At 49.0% G+C, this 15085-nt stretch overlaps 1 protein-coding gene across 2 annotated transcripts in view; it reads right to left on the reverse strand.

Annotated features, from left to right (window-relative positions):
* Positions 1 to 15085, reverse strand: part of LOC142582998 (uncharacterized) — a 46785-nt gene that overhangs the window by 4566 nt on the left and 27134 nt on the right. Inside the window, exon 5 of one of the 2 annotated variants that reach the window (XM_075693211.1) lies at positions 14707 to 14862. In XM_075693211.1, coding sequence (XP_075549326.1) covers positions 14707 to 14862 — 156 coding nt within the window. The remainder of the gene's footprint in view (positions 1 to 14706; positions 14863 to 15085) is intronic. The other variant, XM_075693212.1, reaches the window with a different exon arrangement.

A 15085-nucleotide genomic window follows, 5' to 3' on the forward strand; every position in this document is an offset into this window, starting at 1 on the left:
GCCGAACTCGGGTGACGCGCCCTTTAAAAGGACCCTGAGACACTTGAACTAATGAAGTATAAGTGAAGCTAGACAAAGTTATCACAGCTATGAGTTATTTTCTCCGTCCTTTCGTCTCCGCTAGCGGACTGTAAGCTACATAGGGGAGATGGCAAAAGGGCAAGGCCCTGCTCAAAAGTTCATCACCTTACTGGTGAGAGGCTTCGTCACGGCACCCTGCGGTGGCTGCTATGTATCTACACCATGCAGCATGCTGCTGCTATCAAGGAGGCCAAATGCAGCTGATGCACCTATGCGCAACTGTCGTTTGTAGACAAGCAGCACAAAGATGTGATATATCTTTCTTTATTTTTGAGATCGCAGGCATATATTCTACATTTATTTAACCAAAAATTCGCAACAACAATAATACTGAGAATGTTCTTGCGATCATGAAATCAACCTATGGCTGTTGATGGTCTTCACTGCTTGTGACGAAGCTGCATGACGACACTGTGAAAGCAGGAGCAAGCGATTTTTGACCGTTTTTGACACAAGATTGTAAATTCCCTGCTGCATGCAGTGCAATAACCTTTGGCTCGCATGTTCACAGGAGCCTCCTCCACAGATTGGCAACATTTTCTTACTATGATAAAAAGTGTTTCAGGGCCCCTCACCAGGTTTGGCCATTTTAAACAGACAAGCATGGTGTACACATTGTGCGCTGACGCTCACGTCGGTAAAGTATTATACTGCTGTGTGCCGAAAAAACAGCTGAAATTTTAAACCAAACACTGTGTGCCCTTTTCAAGGAAGCCTGCTCCTAGTCGGAGAGTCGGAAGAAAAGAAAAATATTCTGGGTTTTTTAAGTGTCAAAATCACAATATGACTATGAGGCAGGCCATAATGGGGGACTCCGGATTAATTTTGACCTGCTGGGGATTTTTAACGTGCACCCAATGTACAGTACACGGGTGTTTCTGCATTTCGTCCAAATCGAAATGCGGTTGCCACGGCTCAGTTTCAGTCCCATGACCTCGTGCTTAGCAGTGCAACGCCGTAGCCACTAAGCAAACACGGCGGGCGAGTCGAAGAAAACAGAAGCTAAAATATCGCAATAGGACAAGCATCCTCGCTCCCTGCAAGCAAATCAGATGCATGAATCTACCTATAATGAGATTGTATGATGGCACAAACTGTACCAGGCACATCGCTGTTCGCGTTTCATTTGACACCGATAACCCATACATATGTGCTGCACTGTGCAAAAGTATGTGGAAATGGGATTCCTTGATAAAGGCAATTTTCTTTTCTGCCTATGAATGTAACTTTAAAGTGAGGACTGCAGTACACACTTGACATTGCGAACTTTCTAGCACACTTGTTCAATTTCAGTCTGTGCATCTGAATTACGAATGTATTAGGTTTTTTTTGGCAAGCCTGTGGTTCGTATACTTTTTCTCACACATGTACGCAATACTTACACATACATATGCACAAAATAGAAGAGCCAGAGATCTAAAGGCATAAAAAAAATGCCATATTCTATTGAAAAGACAAAGGGGCTGAATAATTATCAGCAGCTTACATGTTTACTGGTCATGAAAAACCATAAGCAATTTTGTTACGATGCTTCGCCAGTGTGCATTGACTAACGCAGTCCTTTTGCAATCTTCTCCATCAAATTAAAAATGTAATTCCTTATTTAAGGCATAAAGCCACACTTGTTTTTGTCGTTTTTGTGACATGATCGTTCCATCGGCACCCTAATCTGCAGACATGTTCTGGTCAGTAGACAGGTTTGACTGTTACGCCATGTGCAATTTACCCAAGTGCATTGTCATTTCCTATTGTGGAGTCAGTGATTCAGTGAGATGTTAGGCTTTTCTTGATTATTGCAATTTTTATGAATATTTTAACACAGTTAGAGAGCATAAGCTTTACTTAAGTCACAACAATATGAGGTGTTCTATTAAACACCTGTAAAGAAGCTCTGTAGTATATGTAGCGGGAGGGACCTTCTATAATTCTGGTGTTACGCAGCTGGATGCTACCCCCACATCTCGGACAAATACAGTTGAACCTAGATATATTGAGCCCAGATATATAGAACCTGTGTATTTATTTTAATTTTTTACTTACTTATTTATGGCACCCTCAACCCCCAGGAAATTGCAGAGGGGAGTGGTAAAATGGGAATCATAACAATGAAATACAAAAAATAAACAATGTAGCATATTGTCACGTAGTGGTGACGGCAGTCGCAGAAGTGATGAAGACGGACAAAAGTTCTTCAACAGAAAACTGTTTATTGGGCTGACTTGTGCCCACAATGGACTGAATCACTCGACAGCGGCGAAGCGACCAGCGTGCTCGGCGGTCGTCGAACAGAATGCCCGCCGCTGTCGTCCGCGCTCAATTTAAAGCTGATGGTGAGCTTTCTAGATAAAGCGTGCAAAGTTACTAGAATATTTTGGAACAACCTAGAATCAGCTCTGTCTGGATGCTATCAATCGAGATAGATCTGGGAGCGTCTTGCATCGCAAACAAAGCGATAAAGCGGTGTGGCAGCAGATTTGAAGAATGAACAAACACTGCAAAGATTCACGGCATTACTCCCCTCTCAAAGAGGCATCGACCCGATGCATGAAAACAAATAATGCGACTAGCAACAAATAAAACGAATTGTGCGAAAATAAACACAGAGTGTGAAAATGCAGTGTCCTTTAGCGCGCATAATAGGGCTTCAGGCGGACAACATGAACAACTTCTGGTCGTACGCGGCGCCGCTGGGATGCAGTCATGGCGTCAGGGACGACTTAATAATCCAGTTCACCTAGCCGACGAAGACCCTTGTACGGGCCAAAATAGCGGCGCAAAAGCTTTTTACTCAATCCACGGTGGCGAATGGGCGTCCAAACCCAGACTTGATCTCCTGGCTTGTATTCCGCATTGCGTCTTCGTAGGTTGTAGCATCTGGTGTCGGTCTGCTGCTGGTCTTTGATTTGTAATCGGGCAAGCCTTCGAGCTTCTTCTGCGCATGGTGGCAACATGGTGTCTAGCGTGGTTGTGGCCTCGCTTCCATGGACGAGCCTAAAAGGCGTCATCTGGGTGGTCTCCTGCACTGTGGTGTTGTAGGCGAAGACGACGAGTGGCAGGATGATGTCCTAGGTCTTGTGTTCGGCATCAACATACATGACGAGCATATTGGCGATGGTTTTGTTCAGGCGCTCGGTCAGTCCGTTGGTCTGCGGATGGTATGCAGTTGTCCTCCGGTGGCTGGTTTGGCTGTAACGCAGGATGGCTTGCGTTAGTTCCGCCGTGAATGCTGTTCCTCTGTCCGTGATGAGAACATCATGGGCGGCGTGTCGCAGAAGAATGCACTCCACGAAAAATTTGGCGACTTCTGCTGCTTTTCCGTTCGGTATGGCTTTTGCCTCGGCCTAGCGGGTCAGGTAGTCGGTCACTACGATGATCCACTTATTTCAAAACGTTGACTTTGGGAAAGGGCCAAGCAAGTCCATGCCGATCTGCTGAAAGGGTCTTGTGGGGGGTTCAGGAATCCTGCTGTTCGGGCGGGACGGGTCTTTCGTTGCTGACAATCTCGGCAGGTTTTCACATAATGTGCGATATCGGCAGACAGGCGGGGCCAGTAATACTTGTCTTGAATGCGGCGGAGAGTGCGAGTAAACCTGAGATGTCCCACTGTCGGCTCGTCGTAGGAATCCTGTAGAACTTCTTCGCGGAGACAAGCAGGTACAACAAGGAGGTAGGCTGTTTTGTTCGCTGCAAAGTTTTTCATGAGGACATCATTCTGTACACAGAAAAAAGAAAGTCCTCGTTTGAATGAGGCAGGGGGTGAAGAAACGTTGCCTTCCAAGTAGTCGATGAGGCGTTTTAGTCGGGGTCTGAGCATTGCTGCTGGGCAAAAGAGCTGGAGCTGATGGGTCCCAGGAAGGCGTCCTCATCGTTGTCCAGTGGCGGCACATCTACAGGGGCTCGTGAGAGGTAATCGGCGTCAGAGTGTTTGCGTCTGGACTTGTAAAAGACGGTGACGTCAAACTCCTGGAGGCTCAGACTTCATCGAGCGAGGCGGCCAGAGGGGTCCTTCAAATTGGCAAGCCAGCACAGCGCTTGGTTGTTCGCTGACCACCTTGAACGGTCGTCCGTACAAGTAGGGGCGGAATTTCGACGTATCCCAGGTGATGGCAAGGCATTCCTTCTCAGTCGTCGAATAGTTAGCCTCGGCCTTGGAAAGGGAACGGTTAGCGTATGCGATGACTTTCTCCAGCCCGTCGCTTTTTTGAACGAGTATCAGCGTTTTCATCAAAATGCGCGAGGATCGGTGGGGACTGTAAACGGCACTGAAGTTCTTTGAAGGCTTCTGCTTGCAGCGCTTCCCATTTAAACGGCACGTTTTCCTTCGTTAGTTGGGTCAGGGGCTCGGCGATGCGCGAAAAGTTTTTCACAAATCGTCGGTAATATGCGCACAGTCCGAGGAATCTGCGCACAGCTTTCTTATTGGCCGGTGGTGGAAACTGTTCAATAGCAGCTGTTTTCTGCGGGTCTGGGCGTACTCCCTCCTTGCTAACGATGTGGCCTAGAAACGGCAGCTCTTCATAAGCAAAGTGGCACTTCTCGGCTTTCAAGGTTAGGCCAGACGACTTGATGGCGTCTAGTACTGTTCGAAGTCTTTTGAGGTGCTCTTGAAAGTTTGAGGCGAAGACAACGACGTCATCTGAATATACCAGACAAATTTGCCACTTTAGGCCTGCCAGCACTGTATCCATTACCCACTGAAACGACGCTGGTGTGGAACAGAGGCCAAATGGCATCACCTTGAACTCAAAGAGCCCGTCAGGAGTGATGAATGCTGTCTTCTCGTGATCACTTTCGTCGACCTCAATTTGCCAGTAGCCGCTCTTCAGGTCCATCGATGAGAAATACTTGGTGTTGCAGAGCCGGTCCAGTGTGTCGCCGATGCGGGGGAGGGGGTAGCCGTCCTTCTTTGTTATGTTGTTTAAGCGGTGGTAATCAACGCAGAATCGAAGTGCGCCATCTTTCTTTCTCACTAGAACAACTGGTGCAGCCCATGGGCTGTTTGATGGCTGGATGACGTTGTCGCGAAGCATTTCTTCCAATTGGCTTGTCGTTCTCGCGGCGACACACGGTAGGGGCTTTGATGGAGAGGTTGGGCGTGCTGGTCGGTTATGATGCGATGCTTGGCAATTGGCGTTTGTCGGACCTTCGGCGATGACGAAAAACACTCGCTGTAACTTCGAAGCAGATTACGGATCTGGTCTTGTCTGTTCCGGGGCAGGGCTGGGTTGATGTCGAAAGTGGGCGAGTTCTCTTGGTCAGACGACTCTTCTGCGGATGGGTCGGAGAGGGCAAAGGAGGCCCGTACGTCGGATATTTCGGCGAAGAAAGCAATCGCCATTCCTTTGGTAATGTGCCGGTATTGCTCGCTGAAGTTAGTCAGCAGTACCTCGGCCTGGCCGTTGCAGAAATGTGCTATGCCTCTTGTGATACCGATTCCTCGGTCTAGAAGCAACTGCATGTTCCCTTCAGAGTTAATGGCTTTCATGGCACCTACGGTCACGATAACGCTTGAATGGGGTGAGACGCTCACTTGTTCCTTCAGGATACTCAGGGCAACGTGATTTCCCAGAGTTCTCATCGAAGGGATGGCCTCATCCGTCGAAAGCGTGATCAGCTTGGATCGCAGATCGATGATAGCCTGATGCTCACTAAGGAAATCCATGCCCAAGATCACTTTGCGGGAGCATTGCGGTAGCACAACAAAGGTCGCAGGATAGGTGTGTCCCTTGACAGTCACTCGCGCTGTGCATCGTCCCGATGGCGTAATGAGGTGGCCCCCTGCGGTGCGAATTTCTGGGCCATCTCAAGCGGTCATGACTTTCCTCCACTGCGGTGCGAATGTTCCATTCACCACTGAGTAATCGGCTCCTGTGTCGACTAGAGCGGTAATTTTCCGGCCGTCGATAGTCACTTCTAAGTCGGATGTCTTGGCTCTTGCATTGCATGTCGCCCTCAGCGTCGGGTTACGGCTTTGTCGCGTATTAGAGTCGCGGGTGGGGCGTATCGTCGAAGCTTTTCTGGGTGGCGGCGTTGTTTTGAAGGCAGTTCGCGTCGTGGTCAGGGTTGTCATTTTCTGCAGCATCGGTGCAGCGAGTGGAGCTTCTTAATGCGGCGTAGCATCTTCATGGAGCGTTGTCGGTGAAGGATCTTCGGCGTTTCGCTCGTGAGCAAACTCTCCTCCAGAGGTTGCTGTCTTTAGTTTCGCCTACGGGGGCTGGGAGACCTTCCCCGCACTGCGGCTGTGTAGCTGCGGAGTGGTGACGCAAAGCGCGAAGTTGACGGTGATGGTGAGCGCGAAAGGCGGTTCGGCGTGTACTCCTCTCGACGCAGGTACTCGTCGATTTCCTGCAGACGTTGGCTGAATTGTGGTCGTGGGACGTCAACAGCAAATACCCGAAGACCAGTACATCAGTACGGGCAGTAACGAAGAATATGGCCGGCCTTACCGCAATGGAAGCACAATGACCGGTTGTTGGAAGTCATCCAGGTGTCGCATATACAGGAGCTTGAGCGTTGCTCGTAGGCTGGGCGGGCGGGGGCAGGGAGGCGGTTTTTGGGAACAAGTTGTTCATGTCGGACAGGATGTAGTGGTTGTCGTTGGGGCTGAGAAGTGTGTACTACAGCGGCGTACATCATAGCCTGGGTTTCTGTGGCCGTCGGGGTGCCAAGTGCCTGTTGCACTTCTTCCTGTACCACATCCATGAGAGTTGCTGCTTGCGGCTGTGCGGAAGATGGTAGTAATTGGCGTAGCTCCTTGCGAACAATTTCGCGGATCACTTCCCACAAGTTGTCGCTGGTGGTTGTCGTCGTGTCCGGACGGATTGCACAGACAGAGGAAGGGCGGTTGTACTGCCGAGCCCCGACGTCGAGGGTCTTCTCAATCGTGCTGTCGTCTTGCATAAATTCGATTGTTTTTGGTGGCTGGTGGACGAGGCTGCCATATGGTTGTTCTTTTATGCCACACATTAAAAACTGAACTTTCTTTTCCTCGGTCATCTCGGGGTTGGCGCGGTGAAATAGGCGCTTCATTTCTTCAACGTAACCACGGACGGGCTCATTTGGCAGCTGGATCCTGGACTCGAGGAGTCGTTCGGCTCTTTCTTTCACGACACTGCTGAATACCTTCAATAGTTCCCTCTTGAATAGCTCCCATGTCGTTAGGGACGACTCATGGTTTTCGTACCACATGCGTGCGGAGCCCACTAATGAGAAAAATACCTGTCAAATTTTTGCCGCATCATCCCACTTGTTGAACGATGCCATGCGCTCAAATTGGTCCAACCATTATTCAGAGTCTTCACCTAGGGATCCATTGAAGATTGGCGGCACTCGCGGCTGCTGCAGTATGATTGGTGTCAACATCTTCGGTGAGGTTGCGGTACTCGTAGCGGCGTCTTTTCGCTTTCTGGTGCGGTCCGGCAGGGTTCCGAACTCAGGATCCTCTGGAGACGTTGGCTGGCTCGCTGAGCTGCTGGCTCGTCCTCGGGGGCGAAGCGCTGAGGGCTGGCTTCACGACTTGAAGGAGGCGTCCGGAACATGGAAGGCTACCCCGCACCTCCACCAGATGTCACGTAGTGGTGACAACAGTCGCAGGAGCGATGAAGACAGTCATGTCTCAGTCGGCCTATGTCTACCGGTGATGGGTAGTTCAATAATGCCTGAACCTTGTCATCACATGGCAGAAGGCGTCTGCTATCCAGTTTAAACCCCAGTAGCATTACTCGGGTTGCTGCTATCCGGGTCTTGGTTGGGTTTGGCGTTATCCCCGCAGACCTCAGATGCTCCAACACGTCCATGAGATGGCGTAAGTGCTCATCAAAAGTACGCAAGTATACCACAACATCGTCTAGGTAAGCAAGAGCATAGTGCCACCTTGCGTAACCCAAGACACAATCCATTAGGCACTGGTAAGTTGCAGGCGCGCCGACCAGTCCAAAGGGCATTCTGGTAAACTGAAAAATTCCCCTGTGACAAGTGAAGGCAGCCTTCTCTTGGTCGCAGGGATCTACCTCCAACTGAAAGTATGCTCTGCCTGCATCGAGCGTAGTGAAGTACTTCCCTCCACCAATGTTGGATACAATCGAGGGAATGCTAGAAAGCGGATAAGAGTCCTTGCGTGTCACCTCATTCAGGCGCCGATAGTCAACATAAAGGCGGGGCGTCCTATCCTTTTTAGGAACCAACACCACAGGAAAACCCCATGGGCTTTCTGACCTTTCACGCCTGTATCGAGCAGTTCGTCCAGAGCGCTGTCTAGTGCTTTCCTCTTAGCCAAACTCACCGGCCTAGGATTGCACTTCCATGGAGAAGCGTCGCTTGTCTCAATTTTGTGCTTGTATAGCGTAGTGAAACCAGCGTCAATACGGCGTTCATATTCAGTCAGAAGCGATGAAAGGCGAGCCTTTTCTTCCCCCAACAAACTGCTTGAGCCATTCAGCAGCAGGTGGTCTCGTTCGCCCCTCACTGCGGTTCACTGTGCCACCGCAGCGGGGGTTATGGGCCATGCAGAAGGGGAGTAGTTCCCATCCACATCTTTTTTCTCAGCGCGGCTGGCCGGACGACATGTCGACCCGGCCACAACCGTACTGAGGGACCTTTTCGGGCAATCGCTGGGTCGGTCTGCAAGCGAAGCATCATCGAACGAAGTTGTCTCTGACGCTTTTTCAATTTAATGAAAGATTTCAGGGTGCCAGATGCTCGCTCCCTATATCCTCTGTTGCAGACGTCAATAACATGCCCGTTTTGGCGAGGAAGTCTCTACCAAGAATTATAGGAACCGACAGACCTTGAAGGTGAGCGAGGCGTTGTCGCCTAACCCATTTCTCCCACCGCACCACAAGCCTAGCAGCACCGCTCATGTGTGCCGTGCCGGTGGCGAGTCGGAAAGTCACATTACTCTCTCTCAGTTGGACGCCGTTCCGAAGGAGATGTTCACACACCTCGTTGCCAAAGAGTGAAGTGCTTGCTCTCGTGTAAAAGCGAAAAAAACCTGCGCAGGGTGACTGTAACTTCTATGAGTGGCACTGGCGTGCCGTTGGGTGGTTCGAAACGACAAGCCAGCGGGGCAAGTTCATGTGTCTCACTTCATGCCACTGTAACTGCCACCGGCCATGCAGCATTGCTCACCAGTGGCCCCGCTCGTTTCCCGAAAGCGCGTGCTCTCGGTTCACAGGTTGTCCTCAATCCCGGGCGTAGTGTCCCGGCTGGTTGCACCGATATCAGAGGATGGCGGGCCTTTGTCGTGCTTGGCGTTCAGTGCCTCATGCCGGTTGGCCATTGTTCCTCATTTTCAACTGCTCCCTTGCAGGCATGCTCTGCTCTGGCATCCTCGGGCTGGCATGTCGACCACGATTCTGCATACCTTGGCCATCGGCAGCATGTGCTGCGTGCATGGCATAAGTGTACGGGTCGAGAACCCAGTCAGGTAATTCCCAACCGCTTCTCAGGGGTCCGTCACTGAAAGCAACCCTACCATCTCCCCGGGAACGAGTGTGAAAAGTGTCCCTGTTCCACGCGCATCGCGGCTCAAGTGCCTGCGATGCTGGGGGTGGAGGTTGGTCTGAGCGCGAGGTGACTATGTCCGCCTGTATGCGCTTTGCCTCCGAGGCCAGCTCATCCAAATCCCTGAACTTGCCACCTCTCAAGTACGCTGCGAAGGTGGGATGAGCTTGTCACATGACTCTCTCCACCTTATTGCAGTTTGGAGCAGAAGGGCCTGCGGTATGATAAAGTTCGTCCATTGCCCTTACATACTCGAGCAAGGATTCATCCGGATGCTGAGTGCGTACCTCGAACTCACGCCACAGACGACGCTGGTAATCTGCAGGCAGGAATTCCTCGCATAAGGTCACTCGGAACTCGGCCAGCGTGCGATACCGGTAGCCAATAAGCCGGAACCAGAGGACAGCATGATCAGTCAGCGACACAGGTACGACGCGTTCCAGTATCTCGCCATCAGCCAACCCCGTTGCCTGCTGGTAAGTCAGCATGCGGTAGAGGTATTCGTTGATGCTGACTGAATCATGGTATCCACTGTAGGTGGGTAAGTCCACCCTCACTCTTGGTCTAGCAGCTGTCTAAAGGTCTAAAGTTCGCCGCAGGGTATTACTGTGCGGTAGCAGTTACCGCTGCTTCGAATTGTTACCTGTTGCGATCCATATGCAAAGTGGCAAATCTTATCACATCTGCCTTTTTTCTGTAGCACAAAGTATTCCAGTGCTTGCCGAGCTCAAGCCTTCCACGATGCACACATGCACATACGATAGCCTTTCTGCAACATCTGCATGTGCATCAACCTGAAGCTGCATAACATACTCCTACTATGCCACTGCTTCAATGGAACTGTTGTGACGGAGAGGTTAGAACACCTAGCTCACAACCAATGCCATCACAAACCCTACTGGGGATGAGTCTCTCTTCTATCGCCATCAAAGAGTGGTTAATGTGTCAGGCAGATAACAAGTGGAGTATTAGAGTTACAGAATGGGTGCCAAGGGAAGGGAAGCGCAGTCGAGTATAGCAGAAGATTAGCTGGGGTTGATGAAATTAGGAAATTTTCAGGTGCAAGTTGGAATCAGCTAGCACAAGATAGGGGTAACTGGAGACCACGGGGTGAGGCCTTCCTCCTGCACTGGACATAAAAAAAAAAATTGGCTGATGATGATGATGACAGGAAGTCGCCCAAAGAAAATTCATACTCGTATGCCACCCAAAACAGTGATACAGTGAATTTCAATGGCAGATTCGGAGCGGCCGACTAACTCTACGCCAGAGCCCTCCACTACAGCGGAGAACAATAGAATGAAATCTGCGATTAAACCACAGGCGCTCCCGCCAGAGCAAGTGGCAGGGGCTGATAGCGTACATCTGCTTCCAAAAGGGCCCAGCATTCGTCGTGTTTTTTGTAATTTTCGGCCTTTTCGTCTTGAACTGGTGTGTGCATTGTGTTTAGAAATTTAGTGTTTTTTTTAACCTCCTGCATTCTAATGGAAGTCACAACGCATGTAAGTATGCTTCTCTCATCAACCATGATAGTGTGTTAGGAACATCAGAGATGCAGCGAAGCCCACGGTCTGTTTGGTGGCAATACGTCGAGACAGCCTGAAGTGCCTTGGGAACTGCATTTCATCAACAAAAGTAAAGGTCGTTAAAATGCAAACTTCCGAAAATGAGCCGTTGTTACCTCTGCTTCAGAATACTGATGCAGATGTCAATGTCAATGAATACATCAGATGTCAATGTAAACCTGCACGGCGACAAGCTCATACTCATGCTGATCTTGGCTGAAGTGTTTCACTTTACATGTGTTTCTGTGCTAGATGGCTTGATCGCATCACGCACTTTGCAGCCTAGATGGTGCAAATAGTAGCGTATCTTTGTTTACTTGTGCAAACATGCAATGAGAAGGTAACAAGTTTCCAAAACGATAGATTTCACTGTCATTGGCAGTTGTGCTTGAAGTGCTGTCTGCTACAGCTTCCAAGCAAAATGGGCTAGGCCCAGTGGCATCCTCGGACAGCAGCCTGGACACTTGACCGTTGCATGTCACATACATTTACACCATATGCTCCAGCGAGGGCCTGCCTGTCTTTCTTGATACACACTACGACCATCTCTTGCCATACAAATCCCATAAGATGTTAGCAATGTACGAGTGTGTCATTATCAAGTTTCAAGCACTGTGTGGCAGTTTATTTTATTTGGTACATTTGGTACATATTCAAGGTAAGCACTGTTCTTGGTCTTAGGGAAGGTTTGAGCACTGTGTGGCAGTTTATTTTATTTGGTACTTTTAACACATATTCAGGGAGATCACTGTTCACTGTCTTAGGGAAGGTTACTTAAGGCAGGGTACAGAGCTCAGAACTGCAACAGTGGAGAGACATATTCGTGGTAACAGTTTTGCAGTTTCCACTGTCCTATGCAGAAGTGGGAAATGAGGGTATAAAGAGGTTAAGTGCTGTAGTTACTACTGAAAGAGTACAAAAGGAGACACCATATTTGTGATAAAGTGAAGCAGTCTGCGGATTCCCCTCAAAATCTAGTGCTCTACACTAGAAATGAAATACAAGTTAGGTTGTGTAGTCAGGTTGCGAGGCAGTCAGCCTTAATTTTATTTTGATAGAAATTATATGGACACTCCAGGCGCATAACTGCCGTCGGCATCGCCACGATGTTCCGTATACAGTCCAAGGGCAATAACACCGTCGCCGCACACAGTGCGCTGTATGTGTGAGTGAAAGCGTGTGAGGAGAGTTGACGATTTCGGCTCTATCTCGCCATCTTCCGTTGCAAGCGGTCATGCGGCAGTATCTTGAGAACGACCTGCGTTGAAGCAGAGTCTAGGTGTGTCGACGGCTTGTGGCTTTGTGCATTCCATGTGTTCTCGGCACTCAGTTTGCATTAAAGTGATGGACAGCACGAAGGTAATTTCCCTCACTGCTGCTGCCATGCTTCCTAAAGCCAGCGTTTTGACAGCGAGTGTCCACGGTTATCAAGTGTGATGTGTTCATGTTTCCTGCGTTCACTGACACCATGCTTGTTAATTCAGTTAGCAAGCGAATGTTTCCAAGTTGGTATGGCTGATAAAAGTACTATCCTTATTTCATATGGTTGTCTGCTAATTTGCATTCACCTTTCGGGCAAAACTCCCAAATTTTTTGTTGTGCCCACTTTTTAAATGCCTTTATCAAAACTAGAAGCATTCTTGCTTATTACTTCTATGACCACAACTTAAGAGAGTGCTGTCAATGTACTGAAACCTTTATTTTTTATTTTTTATTTAAATGTGAGGGTAAATGCCTCAGGGCATACAGGGGTATGGGATGGGGGTGAATAAGGATGATTAAACGAATGACAAAAGATTGGCTGATCTAATGAAGTTCAAGAGGGATCGATAATGTGGTCCCTGCGTACAAGCAGTGTAATCGCTCGGATTATGCGGCGAGAGTCCCGCTGCTGCGAGGTGCCGGAGCCTCGTCGGTTTCAGTGCAGGGCAAATCCACAGCAGGTGGTGGATGTCGGCTTCAGCATTTCGCGACTTGCAGAGTGGACACTCAGGGCGAGGATATAACGGGCGAAAGTGCGGCCACTTCCTAGTCATGGCAGGAGTGAGGGCAACCCCGACCCTGATCCTCCAAAGCGCAACCTCCTCTGCACGGGTAAGACCGCGGGGGAGGTTTACCGCACACGGAGGTATGAGAGCACGTGTGCGGCGTCGGAGGTGCTTTATGACGAATGTAATATGTCGTGAAGAAGAAAAATTTTATTGCTGTAAAAGAATGATGGAAGCCAAATAAAAAGCAAAATTTAACCACAGATATACCGACAAAATGTGTTCCGAATGAAGCTGCAGTTAATTTGAAGAAAAAGTTCACCGACAATTATGATACTCCCCGATACGAAACTTGAGCGCAGTTCTACACGTGTTTTCATTTCACGATATATTGGTTGGCGCGCACAATCTGCCTCGTGCAGTATGTTGCAAACAGAGCAAAGTGTGATGAAACTGCTTTTCTAACCAGGAGACTGCGAGAGGCAGCGCTTGGGTGACGCGTGGGCGTGATTCACAGCAGCTGCTGCAGACAGACCTCCACTAATGCAGTGCTTTGATTCCATATATAATATCAGTGGACATGCTTGCCGCATGCCTTATCGATGGCATCATCGGTGAACAGACGATTGGCGCTACTATTGCACCACGCCATCTTGCAGCAATCATTACCGCACAACATGTGTTGCACGGCACTATGCTTTTCTTCTCACGCTTTCGCCATACCCCTTTACTCCACTTCCCGACTCTTGCTCTCTTTGTTATCACTGTCTTTCATCCCCCACTGCGCTCCACGTTTGCTCTTTCATCCTTTGCTGTGCTCGTTCACTCGGTTCCACTGAGAGATGGCGACCCTCAACACAGGAACAGGCGCCTAAGAGCTGCGTTCTAAAAAGTGATGTGCTATCTGCGACACTATGAAAGTGCCCTACAATAAACCCTATTTCGAACTCTAGGGCAACTTGTGCAACATTGTGGACTTCACAACTGCACTTTGGCTGGGTTCGAGCCTTCATACTAAAACAATTAGCATTTTAAACACACAATTACATATGGATAAAAAAATGCTCAGATTGAGAAAATCGTGGAGGAAAACTCAAAGGAAACGCTGAAGTGCCTTCCCGAAACAGCAGTAGGTACGCTGATGATGAAAATGGTGGCGACAGGAACAATGGCACAATGATGACGATGATGGCAATGACGGCCCAACAATGACAATGATAATGACCATAACAATGCTGACATGATTCTTTCTACATCATGGATCTGGGAACGAATAGAGCTTTCTTTTATGGTGGCTTTTTCTACCCAGGAAACATGGTGGTAAGAAACATGATAAGTTCTGCCAAACCCCATGCAACCTAAAGGAAGTAACCCTTAACAGCTGTCACTATAAAATTCTGTTGAAAGGACTTTCATAATAAGTGGGATTTGACAATGAGCTTTTCCTTGCTGTAAATAATTACAGAAAAACAAAAAAAAAATGAGGCGCTCAGATCCCAACAGCAAAGTACCCTGTGGGCACAGCCTTGATCAAAACTAATGACAAGTATGTGGTTGCAGCTGCAGCCCACCTGCGTTGGTGAGTGCTGAGCACTCAAAAAAATGGGCTCCAACGTCTCGAGCGTACTTTTCTGCCACAGCTGGGTCAACTGCACGGTGCTGCAACAGGTCACACTTGTTCCCCACCAGGACCAGAGCAATGGCCTCTTCTACGTTTCTCCTCAGCTCTGTACAAGGAAAGACACAAGGCTTGAGTGAAGAGTGTCAGCAGTGCTTTACGTGCTAAAGGCACCTTGACATATTCAGTCTTAATAGCAAATCAACAAGCTGAACTTCAGCATACATGCTGTTTAAGAATACTCAAACGTCCCTTGTGTTACGTTCAGTATGCTTTCGAAATTGTCAAGCATCATAAGGTGATGGCATCAAAATGAACTTGCTTGAAAAGGC

The sequence above is a fragment of the Dermacentor variabilis genome, chromosome 5 (genome assembly GCF_050947875.1).
Source record: "Dermacentor variabilis isolate Ectoservices chromosome 5, ASM5094787v1, whole genome shotgun sequence".
Taxonomy (NCBI): Eukaryota; Metazoa; Arthropoda; class Arachnida; order Ixodida; family Ixodidae; genus Dermacentor; species Dermacentor variabilis.